At 37.8% G+C, this 13,785-nt stretch overlaps 1 protein-coding gene across 4 annotated transcripts in view; it reads left to right on the top strand.

Moving 5' to 3' along the window:
- The window catches only part of rnf44 (ring finger protein 44), a 170,706-nt gene extending 158,088 nt beyond the window's left edge, over positions 1–12,618 (top strand). For all 4 annotated transcript variants that reach the window (XM_039776484.1, XM_039776482.1, XM_039776485.1 and 1 more), the window contains 4 exons: positions 8,409–8,496; positions 9,743–9,864; positions 9,964–10,063; positions 10,364–12,618. In XM_039776484.1, coding sequence (XP_039632418.1) covers positions 8,409–8,496; positions 9,743–9,864; positions 9,964–10,063; positions 10,364–10,426 — 373 coding nt within the window. In that variant the 3' untranslated portion in view covers positions 10,427–12,618. The remainder of the gene's footprint in view (positions 1–8,408; positions 8,497–9,742; positions 9,865–9,963; positions 10,064–10,363) is intronic.
- The last annotated feature ends 1,167 nt before the right edge of the window (positions 12,619–13,785 follow it).

Genomic DNA, 13,785 nt, shown 5'->3' on the forward strand with positions numbered 1-13,785 from the left:
CAGTAACATTAAATGAGTAAAAAATCAAAACACAAAGTTAGAAGTAAGTTAGGAGGTATTTTGATCTCTTCAGCCTTTGAATATTTGCCCTGTGGGTAGCTAAAAAGAGATGTACAAAAACCATATACTTTATTGCAAGGACTGTATTGCCCAAACTAAATCGAACTATTATACTTTCATTATTTATTCCAATGAAGGAAACACCAAGTCATTGTTTTCACTACTTAACAAAATCACACAAAATCTGGATTCTTTACCTTTACTCAACTGAATTTTGCAATTCCCTTATGTCCTTTTTTAATTAAAAAATCTCTGTTTGGATTCCTCCAGTACTTCATTTGAATTTCACCCACCAACTCATTCATTTCCCTCTTTTCAGCTTCCTACTTTCTCAGAAATCTCAGATCTTGTCTGTAAGTCTAAGCCATCCACCTGTCAACTGGACCCCCTCCCTACAGTTCTAGTCAAAGCCTGCCTCCCCTCGCTGGGCCCCTTATCTCTGTTATAATCCACTCTTCTCTCACTACTGGCACTGTTCCTTTATCTCTTAAAACTGCTGCAATAACCCCAATACTGAAAAAACCTGGTGCCTAATCTACCCTTCATTTTCAAAATTCTTAAAAAAAAATAGTGGCTATTCAACTTCATTCTCTTTTATCTCAAAATAATCTCTATGAACAATTCCAGCCTGGTTTTCGTCCCCTCCACAGTACAGAAACGGCACTTATAAAAATTACTAATGACCTCCTTATGGCAGCTGATTCTGGTTTAATTACTATTCTCATCCTCCTTGATCTGAGTGCAGCCTTTGACACTATTTGTCACACTACTCTTTTCAATAGATTACCTTCGATTGGCATTACCCACACTCCACTAGATTGGTTCAGATCCTACCTCTCAGGCTGCACTCAGTTTGTTCAGTTTAAAACTTTCACATCCCATCCCACTGCTGTTACATCAGGTGTGCCCAAGGGCTCTGTCCTGGGTCCCCTCCTTTTCATTATTTACCTCCTTCCTCTTGGCAATATCTTCTGTAAATATAACATTAGCTTCCACTGTTATGCTGATGACACCCAGCTCTATCTCACTAGCAAACCTACTGCTTCCTTTCCACCCTCCTCACTTAACTGATTGCATAGCAGAAATCAAATCCTGGTTTTCTTCAAATTTTCTTAAATTAAATAGTGACAAAACTGAGGTTCTCCTCATTGGTACAAAATCAACATTATCCAAAACTGATCATTTTTCATTTGTTATTGATAATTCCTGTCTCCCCTTCCCCACAGGTTAATTGTCTGGGTGTCATCCTTGGCAGTACTTTATCCTTTCAGTCCCACATCAATAACATCTGCTGGTCTGCATATTTCTACTTGCGTAACATTAATCGTATTCGCCCTTCCCTCACTCCCCACACCACTGCTATCCTTGTTCATAGCCTTGTCACTTCTCGTCTGGATTATTGCAATTCCCTTTTCTTTGGTCTTTCTCGCAGATCTCTTTATAAGCTTCAACAGGTCCAGAATTCAGCTGCCCACATCATTACTAGAACCCCCTCTATTTGCAGCAGCTTCATTGGCTTCCAGTTCAGTTCCGAATTCAATTTAAAATTCTCCTACTAACTTTTAAGGCTATCCACAACCTTGCCCCTCCATATCTGTCTGACCTCCATGTTGCCATTCTCTCCCGTACCCTTAGATCCTCTTCCTCAATCCACTTGACTGTCCCCTTCATCCGTCTTACCACTATGAGAAGCAGAGCATTCAGTTTTTCTGCTCCCCAGCTTTGGAACTCACTACCACCTAAACTTAGAAATATTGAATCATTTTCACTTTTCAAATCTAAACTTAAAACTCATTTGTTTTAGACTGCTTTTTCTCTTTGATTACAATTGCTGTGTCTGATTTTAACTTTTGTGTTTTACTTTTGTTAATAATCTGTGTTTTGCCTATTGTTCTATGTCCTTGAGTGTTTAGAAAGGCACCTACAAATAAATAAAATTTATTATTATTAAATCCTAGCTTACTGTGCTGTGACCTTCAGACTTTCAAGTTTGGATATTCTGTGCATAAAAGTTCTGTTGTATAATAAAACTACAGCATCTGTCTTGTGACAATCGACCACAAATATGAAATTACATAGTGTTAGTGTATTGAGTAAGACTAATCGAAGAATAAAAAATAAACTTTTTATTGTATTTATTTATTTAAGATCTGAAGCATCTTTTAACCCCCAGTTTCCTGTTCCTACATACCAGAACAATTATTGTTGTAGAAAGTCTGATCACATTACCCCTCTGTTATCCTTCTCCTTTGAGCAAGATATTGTTTGTCAGTGTTAAGTGAAGGTTCAAAGTTGAAATAAAGAATATAATGAGGGTAAACAACATCTTGAATGTCTTAAACCAGTTATGCAGTAGGTGCCACATATGAATCACTTCAAATTGTAGGCCCTGCAGTGCCTCTCATAAGAATATAATGCAAGACTAATCATCTGATGTGGATAGCCTGGTACAAGCAAGCATACAGTGCATCTTGAAAGTATTCACAGCGCATCACTTTTTCCACATTTTGTTATGTTACAGCCTTACTCCAAAATGGATTCAATTCATTTTTTTCCTCAGAATTCTACACACGACACCCCATAATGATAACGTGAAAAAAGTTTACTTGAGGTTTTTGCAAATTTATTTAAAAAAAAAAACTGAGAAATCACATGTACATAAGTATTCACAGCCTTTGCTCAATACTTTGTCGATGCACCTTTCGCCGCAATTACAGCCTCAAGTCTTTTTGAATATGATGGCACAAGCTTGGCACACCTGTGCCTTTTACTAAGGAGTGGCTTCCGTCTGGCCACTCTACCATACAGCCCTGATTGGTGGATTGCTGCAGAGATGGTTGACCTTCTGGAAGGTTCTCCTCTCTCCACAGAGGACCTCTGGAGCTCTGACAGAGTGACCATCGGGTTCTTGGTCACCTCGCTGACTAAGGCCCTTCTCCCCTGATCGCTCAGTTTAGATGGCCGGCCAGCTCTAGGAAGAGTCCTTGTGCTTTCGAACTTCTTCCACTTACAGATGATGGAGACCACTGTGCTCATTGGGACCTTCAAAGCAGCAGAAATTTTTCTGTAACCTTCCCCAGATTTGTGCCTCAAGACAATCCTGTCTCGGAGGTCTACAGACAATTCCTTTGACTTCATGCATGGTTTGTGCTCTGACATGAACTGTCATCTGTGGGACCTTAAATAGACAGGTGTGTGCCTTTCCAAATCATGTCCAATCAACTGAATTTACCACAGGTGGACTCCAATTAAACTGCAGAAACATCTCAAGAATGATCAGGGGAAACAGGATGCACCTTAGCTCAATTTTGAGCTTCATGGCAAAGGCTGTGAATACTTACGCACATGTGCTTTCTCAATTCTTTTATTTTTAATAAATTTGCAAACGTCTCGAGAAAACTTTTTTTACGTTGTCATTATGGGGTGTGTTGTGTAGAATTCTGAGGAAAAAAATGAATTTAATCCATTTTGGAATAAGGCTGTAACATAACAAAATGTGGAAAAAGTGATGCACTGTGAATACTTTCCGGATGCACTATACACACATACACACACATATACTGTGTGTGTGTATGTTCAATATACAAATCCATACTATGGGACCAGTCCCTATCAAAAATTGCACAGCTCTCTGTTTGATCAAGGGTAAGACAGTTGACTATGTTCTGACCCATATTTGTGACACAATGTGTCCATATTTTGGGGTAAAAATTTTACCTAGGATAATTTACTGCACTGCACTGTGAGGGGAGTTGATGCAAAAGAAAGGCACATCACAAATGTGTAATGGCTGACCCAGTTGTCCGGACTAGCAACTACATCGCCAAGGCCTGGCAAACTGAAGGAACATTAGACTAGACAAGCCGTACTTCCCCAAACGATGATCAGAATAAGCAAAAAGGCAGATGGTATGTAAAATAATGAAGTGAACACATATTAATGAAAAGAAGTGAAACAAACTCCAAACTATATATATATATATATATATATATATATATATATATATATATATATATATCACATCACTCCCCAATCTGCCCCAACATAACACACTCAACCCCAAAAGTGAACGGCAGAATGTTTTAATAAAAGATGCAGCAATAAATATACAATACAAACCCTCCCTTGTCCCTACACTAAACACGAAACAAATACGACACGCGGTAAAGACGAAACACACATGAAAGTCCAAAACTTTAAACTGAAGTTGATTAATAAAAGTGACCTTGTCCGGTTGGAATTGTCCTATGGTAAATATCACACAGAAGTAATGGTTGTTTGCTTCTTCCCCAAACAACGGTGTGTCGATATGATTCTGAACCCTGGGGTTTGCGTAGTGATGGTGAAGCAGTTGAATGTTTGGTATTGAAAGCAGCAAGTGTGAAAAGTGTGTAAATTCCGTATTTATTTAGTTTCCATTGAAGTGTCCAGGTTGTAAGTGATCCTCCATTTCTTTTTGTCCTCTTATTTATATAGCACTGGCCTGGATGGAATTGATGTGATTGACAGGGGCAGTTACCTCGAGTGGTCCTAGCTCTACAGCATTCTTCTTTCCCCATTTTTTCAGGGAGAAAACGTATAAACAGACACACAATAGACTATATAAACGGGGAAATGCTATAAAAGACGCAACTCAGCACAGAACACATTTAAGATGTCCCCATTCATGTAGCACCACTACAAATGATTGTGGAGCAATACAAACAGCACCACGTGTGTAGAGACAGGGCTATGTCCTGGTCTGGAAAACTGCACTTAATCACGTTTATACAGTGAGGTGTGAAATGAAAACGGAAGGTTCATTGAAGCTTGATGAAGAGATGAGGCTCAATGTGTCGCAATCGCTGTAAGCCTCCAATGCTGATGCTTGAAGCTGTATGGTTTCGCCAGAAGCAAAAGGCAAGGAAGGAGAAGTAGAGGCAGAGTTGACACTCTCTGATGCAAGACAAGAGGAGACAGATGGCATAAGTTTAAAATTAAGGGATCTCCCACGATCTACTCCACTGTAGATCTTTGCACTTAACAGATTTTGAATGGAGAGACTCCCCCCACCCCACTCCACTCTCCGAAATCATTCACATCAGTATCTGTTTCCTTTGAACAGGGATGAATCGAGCAACCCCCAAGCTTTCTAAAATTCTTTGTATTTACATTCCATGGACCTACTACCTCGAGGTAGGGATGTGCGATATTGGCAAATAATTCTATCTCAATATTTTCTGGGACTTTAACAATAATTAGGCAATATTCTGCATTCTTTAAAACATGATTATAAAAGTCTTTATTGATCTAGCTTGGTCTTGATAATAGGATATTAATTGTAGCTTACTAATGGAATTAATGGAAGCAACAGTTAAAACAGGTCTTATTTATTTAAACTGAAGTAAAATAACACAAAACCATTAAAATCACCAAAGTATTACTGAGATCAAACAGTGCAAGTATGAGTAAACCATTTCAAAGTGGCCTACAGGATTTACACAAAAAAATTACACTAAAACCAACAAAACTATTATAATGAGAGCATTTTAAACAGACACTTACCCTTAATGTAAATAAGATATGAATCCAAATGGAATAAAATACTAATCATAAAAGAATTACAGGGCATTAACATTATAGTCTGGATGAACATAAAGTGCTCTTCTGAAAGGTAAATTTTGCAGCATACAGTCAAGAACAAAAATCTAACATATTGTACTATAAAGTAAAAATCTAAAGTTATGTTAAATACTGCACAGGAAAAAAATTATAGCCTTTGTAAGTAGGTTCTGTCTGATTCTGTACAAAGATATCAGAAAAAAATAAAACAATTATAAAATTCTACTGGGGAACCCTCAAGTTGTGTGACAGAAACACCAGTCTATCTACAGCATCTGGCTTCAGAGCAGCACGGTGACATGTTACATTTCCTTCTGGTTCTGAAAGCCCTCTCAATTGCTACTTGACGCAGAGATACGACGAGTACTTTTTTGCAAGTTTCTCCAATTTGGGGAAAATGTACATCTTGTGTTTTCCACCACTCATGTGGATTTCCATCACTGTCCACCTCCGGTATCATCAAGTTGCTTTTGGTCTCTTTGTTAGTGGCAGTGTGCAGAGACTCGCCTTCTCTGAATTCCTTTCTTTTTTGCTCTTTCCGATGTGTCATCACAGTGGGAGAGGAGGTGGGGATCTGTATGAGTGTTTTAAATAATGAACAGGAAAAAAAAAAAAGTGCTTTGGAATCGAGGACCCCCCAACCAAAATTGCTTGCAAAATCAAATGTGCGTGATGGGCATATGCTTCTTAAAATAAAAATAATCCATTCGAATAAATTACTCAATTTGTTCAACCTGATTTTTTTTTTTTTTTTTTTTGCCTGATACCTATGTAAGGGGCTCTGTACTAGATCATTTCACTTTGCAGATAGTGAAACAGGTTAGTTGTAGAGCTGTCTTTTGCAGCAAATGATTTCTGACATAGTTTGCAGATTGCTGTCTTTTAATTAACATCAGTATTTTCAAAGCAAAACCACCTCCACACGAATGAGAGTGATCCGTGTCTTGCAATTAAATCTCACAATGTAGATTGTGAGGCTGCTTATCCACTGATGCTGTTTGCCCAGTCAGTTTTAGGCAGCTACTTGAGCTTCACTTGTGGTGAGCTGACTGCAAGTACATGCAGTAGTCTATCCTATTAGGTCACAGGAGACCGTGAATGCATGGACTCTCGAGGCATGTTTGTGATTGTTTTTGGCAAAGTGAGTGGCATACTCAATAATTTCAGCTGACACATTGTAAAACAATAATTAAGATATTATCATAGATGATATATATTGCACACTTCTGTCTCGGAGTTTGAAGTCCAAAGCATTAACTACTACATCACTCTGCCTACCAGTACTACTAATGTTTTGTGAACACCCATCAAATATTGTATACAAAAAATGCAACTAGTTACACAGTGTTTCTGATAATGCTGATTCTGACATTACTTTTTCCATGCAGCTCACAAAACCAATATGGACATGTCAAGTCAAAAAATTATTGAACAAAATTTATAAATATACATATTATCCTGCCTGTGCCAAGGGGTAAATTTAATCCACCCAGTTTAGGGTCACAGGGAGCCAGTGATCATCGCATTAGCACTGGGTATAAGGCAAGAAGCCAATAGGCTTTAGCAGCCAGCCACGAGACGCAATTGTAGGGCTCTGTAGCACGGTGTCTGTGCCCCCTCTGCTACTCAGGGGTCTGCTTTTTATAGTTGACCTCTGCATGTATTCCGCCTCCTCAGACAGCTCTCAGCCACTTGTGGAGCATGACCCTCTCAGGTCTTGACCTAGGTTAGCCATATTATGTATAAAACACAAGACCATTATGAAATTTGGCTGTGTTTCTTGTCAGTTTTAATTAAGGGTTCTTTGTTTTAGAATTTTGATAAATTTTGGATAGTGAAATGTGCAGTTTTTCATACAAAAAAGAAACTGTTTGTAACACATTACATTTTATAATAAGTAACATATTTAGTTTTTTTTTTTTTGTAGGTAACGGGTAATGTAACTAATTTTCTTTTAAAAGTAACATCCCCCAACACTGGACATTGTTAAAACGAACAGCTTTCCAATATTACACAGAGGAAGATGATGTAAAGATATTCATAGAAATATGACACTTCTGTTTCCTCTGTTTTTTTGCACAGAAGAATGTAAATTATTATAATGGTTATGCAAAATAATTGCGATCATCACAAATAATCACAATCGGGAGATTATGTAATAATTGTGACAGACCTGCTTCTGATACATCCGATTAGCTGGCAGAACTATAGCTGTGGCCCATTGACCTGTGAAATTTCCCAGGCAAAATTGGGTAGCACAGCTAGTTCAGTATAAAAAAGAGGAGCATGAAAAATCATGAATATCAAATCAGTATTTTTAATTGTCTATGGCTAAATGTTTATGATCATGTGATATTTACTATAATGGTAATGAGTAAGTTATAAATCAACAGGACTGTCACAGTTGTTTGTACAGTAGATCTCCACATTTAGTAGTATTATCTGTTTAAATATAGAGTTTATTTATCTTTTATGATAAATTATCTGCCTGTCTGTCCATCCTTGTAGTGACCAAATAGTTGGATTTGACAGACTAGAAAAATAGCAATTCTTTCAATGTGTGAACTACAGTACTATAGATAGAATGACCAATGATTCATCCACTTTACATTTCCAGAACAACAGCCGACAGGTAAAATGTAAAGTTTGTGTTTCATTTTTCTTATATTTTTTTTTTTTTTTACTTCAAACCTGGAATATTGTTTATTGAAACAATAACTGATTTTGTTGTTTTTGGCACTTAATAGGTCAATGCTTCCTGTGCCTCCTACTGCAGTAGGACCTGCTATTAGCCTGGATCTGGACGTGGATGACGTTGAGATGGAGAATTATGAGGTAAAATTGTCATTTTTATGGTAAACTTAGCACATTTTCATTTTGTGGGTGATGCTGTCTAAGATTGCAGCTTGGATATACAATTAAAGTAATTTTCAGAGGCAACGACTTTTGAATTTTGAACTCCTAAGTACTTCTAACAAACCCTGCAGTGTTGGCAGTTGCCCTAGATGCTTTTCAAGTCAGTAGCAGTAGTCCCTAGTTTATAGAAAACTTTTCGTTTTTTACACTAGACAAAGCAAACCAAGTAATTGTTTGAAAATACTTTTTTGTTCACCACAATTGAAATTTTTGAAAAGACCTAAAAAAAGTAAATGTATTTTGTAAGGTTATTCTGGGTGTTTATTCTGTGTGCATAAACTATTTCTGATTAAACAAGGAATTTAGTGAGAGAGACAAATTATTCTGTTAAAAGTGGTAATAAAACCTAACATCATCTGTATGCCTTGAGGACAGATCTATACCAGCCACTCCCGTCTCGTGTGTTTGCAGACACCTACAGTACCTGCCTTTGATTTAGAGTATTGGTTGCTCGGCTTCCTCAGGGTGCATGATCAATGCATCTTTTAAATGCAGGATAAAAATATGCTTTTCCACTGTATAAAGCACTGTCTTAATTGTTCCTTGCTTATATACTTGTCCTGCAATTAAGTATGCTTTGAAATGTTTCCATTAGAGCTTAAAATTACCTTCATCTCAGTGGTTACCCAGTCGCCTGTAAGTTTGTCTGTGATTGGAGGTGCTACAGAGATCCTTTATCCTGATCCTTTGTGATGATGCCAGGTTTAACAGTAGAGTATAAGTGATAAGATGACCTTGAACTTGAAACTTAGACAAGTAAATATATTGAGTTTAAATTGGAGGAGAGGGAGAGATTGTGGAAATCACAGTCACACTATTTTGACTATCTTAAGTGTACAGAGCATTGTTTGTTAGTATATTTAAAGTTTGTTCTTCCTTTGACAGTAGATTTCTCAAAGCCTTATAGAGAAAAAGAAATGTTATTAACATTCAAAAAATTTACTTATCTTCAATACTGATATTCACTAACTGCTAGTAAGAGTAACCACATAATGGGAAAAAAACATATTTTATAGCTTAAATTGGTAGTATCCAGATTAAAATCACAAAAAAAAAAAAAGTTATGAAAATGTCAAATTTTAATTTTTGACATGTCAGTGTGACAGCAGTCTTTCCCATAGTAGCACAAATCAATTTCTTTTTTCAATGTGTTTCCCCTTTTTAGGCATTGCTAAACCTGGCTGAGAGACTAGGGGAAGCTAAGCCTCGTGGACTCACCAAAGCCGATATTGAGCATCTTCCGTCCTACAGGTTTAATCCAGAAAACCACCAGTCTGAACAAACTCTGTAAGAGCTTAACCCTTTTAGTCACTCGTTTGTACAGTGGTGGTGTTGATGGATGAAGTTTTGAAAAATGTAACTCTTTGTTTTATTTCACATTTCTAGGTGTGTTGTGTGCTTTAGTGATTTTGAGTCTAGGCAGCTACTTAGAGTTTTGCCCTGCAATCATGAATTTCATGCTAAGTGTGTCGACAAGTGGCTGAAGGTAAGAATATTTATTTAGAAGTTTGTGGTCATAAATGTTAGATCCCAGGCCATGATGAAATGTTGAGAAGGGTCAGCCAAAGAGATTTGGTGATTGCTGGTTAAAGGTTTATCATAGATTATAGGCTTTTTTCATTGGAAAAAGTAAGGTTTCTTAGCAAGAAAATGTCAATTATTTCTCATATCCTTATTTTTTTTTTCACTTCTTGAAAGTTTTTTCTTTAATTTCTTGTAAAGCACTTTGAGCTCTATCTTTTGTGTGATGTTTTTTTCCTGTAATTCTGTAATTTCTATTTTGCAGACAAATCGCACTTGCCCAATTTGTCGAGCCGACGCTTCAGAGGTCCACAGAGATGTCGAGTGAAAATATTTTTTCCTTTTTGCTTTTTTCCCTTTTTCTTTCTCCGTTTTGACCAATAGGAAACAGCACAATAAATGGAGAACGATCCATACAAAACACGGATGCCTACCGCCTACCCCTCCGTGTTGCCCTGCAACCATTCCCTCTAAGCCCCTGCCCTCACCCCCAACCCTTGGACAATAAGCAATCGAGGATTGTAATCTGGGGCCCTCTTTTACCTCTGCTGTGCATTGTGTGAGTTTGATGAAAGCTACTGCCTAGAGTTACTACATAACCACCAAGTGCTGGAGCTGTCTTGTGTATACTTCTTTTTTTGATTGCTTTTGTGTTTCTGATACTCCAAAGATTTTATCTTAAGATCTGTTCTTGCTATTTTAATTTGATGAAAAGAACTGATTTTTTTGAGGGGTGGGGGGTTTGATTTGGAAGTCTAGATAACGAGGATAACGCTAGAATCATTCCAAGTACTGCAACAGTAAATTAGAAGGAGCGGCTGGCTGTGCATTTTGTACACAAGCTGTTTTCTAGCTAAATGAAGAAAGTCTAAAAAGGTGTAAGAACGAACTTGGGCCATTTCATTAACCAGGAATGGTTTCCCGTTAAAGATGCATGTTTGTATAGGTGATGGGCAGAGTGACTTGTTGTTAATAATGTATGTTACGCAATAACGTTTTACTTGTTGTTTTTGTTTGTTTGATTGATTTTTAATCTGTTTTTTTCTGACTTCTAATTCCTGTTGTAAAAGGTGTAGCTTGCAGTGGTAAAATGGTTCAGTATCTTTTCAGGCCTGGGGGTAAGATGATGTCAGGCTGCCTTTGAGGAAAACCCAGAGTGGTGCAGGGGTAACAGAAGATAAATGCCATCGCTGCTTCAGTAGGGAGCACACGTCTCAGACTACTTTACTGCAGGGGAGGCAAAAAGGACATACTTTGCTGTTTTTCTCTACAGCATGATTGAGCTCTGCTGAACAATAGAGGCGGGGCTTACTGTTTGCCCTCACCACTACACTTTGATCTTTATATGGAGCTGTTGCTACATGTGGCTGGTGGAACCGAGGCATGCTGGGAATTGCATGGACTGTTGATTTAGATGAGCAATATATAAAATAAAGCAAGTACATTTTATTCATAAGGATTTCTAGGGTTACTAAATGCTCTTGGCCATCTCTGTGACGAAAGGCCTGCCATTCTCTGCACATTCTTTTAGAGAAGCGTGGAATATACAGCTACTGGATGAAGTTTCTTAGCAATCTGATGACTTCCAGTAGCTATGAAGATGGCATTTGCATCGTGTGCTTCAAATGGCAATATTCTCGATGAGTATCATTTAAATGGGACTTTCTGCTTGGCTTTAATGGGGTGGTGGGGGGGGTGGCCTGGTGAATTTCTTGTTTGCAAGCCAAATATTCAATATACTCTCATTTTCAGCTCTGCCTTTCAAGACCTTGAGAAGCACAAACCTATACTGTATTGCTAAAACTGATGAAAAATCTTGCATTTCAACTTTTAGAGGTGTTAGCTTTTTAAAATAATTCTTATTTATTTGTTTTATCTTCTGATAACAAAAAAGGAAAAAAAAAAAAAAAAACAACACACACACAAAAAGGACAAACTGAATGAATAAGTCATATTTTTTATTATAATTGAGGGGCAGGGAACTGGGGGGGTGGAGAAACCTGAAAATGATTTAAAGGTCTAAAGGACACAACATGCTGAATGCCCCTTAGTGGGGCAGAGTGCCAAATTAGGAGGACGTTTTTGCTTGTGTCACATGGCTTTGAAGACTGAAGACGGTTTAATCAAGTTGAGCAGTATTAAATTACCCTAAAGCAGCCGTTAACTGCTTTACAGTTTAAGTGAAACTCCCACAAAAATGGAGAATCATGTTTGAGAATTGTGCCGCACCCACAGAGCATAAAAGAAGTGCAGGTCTCCTTAATTGTTTATGAGCTCTTAAGCAGTGCGTCCTGCCCCAGCTTGGCACTTAGAGGCACCAGGGTGAGCAGTGGGGAGTTAGGTTGGCTCATATCGCTCAAGGAGAACAATGTCCAGTGTCCTCCTTTAACTTCTTCTCAAAAAGCCATTTTAAATGAAAATTTTCTTGCATCTTGGAGCATACATTCATAAATGCATATACCGTCTATATAACCTGTATATGTATCTCTTGTTCCTATATATATTTCAAAAAAAAAAAAACCCTTATTTTATTATTGTGAATTACTTGCTTTCTCTCAGGGCCTTTTGTGTTTGAAATAAATGAGCAGTAAATTTGACAATGAAATGAGACAATGAAGTGGAAGTTTACCCCTCCTCCCCCTCACTCAAATATGTGCTTTTTTAACTTTTTTCCTCAGGCCACATTATAAGGTTTATAAATGCATATCTATCTGTTCCTTTTTTATTTCTTTTGTGCAGAGAACAACGGATAACGCATCTTTTAAAGACAGGCATGCGAGCAAAACAATAATTATTTAAAATTCCTCATACTATAAATACGGTAATGCGTCACTGAGGCCCATCATCCGAGTGTATGTTACTCTAAATGTTTAACCGTCTGTTTTTTTTCTGTGTTCTTGTAATTGAATGATTATATATACACTGGTCGTGTTCCTGTTTTTTAAACGTGTGCCTTTGCACACACTATCCTACCTAAACCACTTCCAGACATATCCTAAAGGTGTTTGCATGATTAAAAAATTAAAAACAAAATAATAATAATAAAAGTGTGTATTTTGAGTGAAAGATATCTAGAAAGGGCAAATATTTAAATGTGCACAATATACCTGCATGTCTGGCCAGTGCCGAACTGGTTTTTAGCTCTAGTTGGCTGTGGGTTGGGGAGGGTAGGGGTTTGGGGGAATCTGTGCTCAGCTGATAACTGCCATGCATTGTACTGCACACATTTAATCCACTTGAAGGACTGCAAGATTTTATTTTGGATTCATTTGGCCTCTTAAGTGCGCTAGATATCATGCAGGGCACTTACACTTAACTGGGACTGAAGCTCAGTTTGAAGGTTAAACATTGCACTCTTTTTAAAATCAAACCAAGGAAATAAAAAGATATCTGGGTGGGGAGAGGAGGGATTTGGGGGTCGGGGGCATAGCACTTTGGTGCATTTTGTTATTCGTGGCTGCTTGATTTTGGAAGTCTTAACTTTGGAATTGCACCGGCTGGAGTGGGGTGTTCATTGCTCTCTGCTCCAGCCTCCAGTGATGGCGCAAACTAGCATGTTTGAAATTCATGGAGAGTCTGGAAGGGACAGAAAGATGGAGAATTACTCTCCTTGTCCTTTATTAATGTTTTGTCATGTCAGAATTCCTTTAGCTGGCACGTGGTGACAGTTTTCTCTGTGTGTGTGTG

This window comes from Polypterus senegalus, chromosome 13, assembly GCF_016835505.1.
Source record: "Polypterus senegalus isolate Bchr_013 chromosome 13, ASM1683550v1, whole genome shotgun sequence".
Classification (NCBI taxonomy): Eukaryota; Metazoa; Chordata; class Cladistia; order Polypteriformes; family Polypteridae; genus Polypterus; species Polypterus senegalus.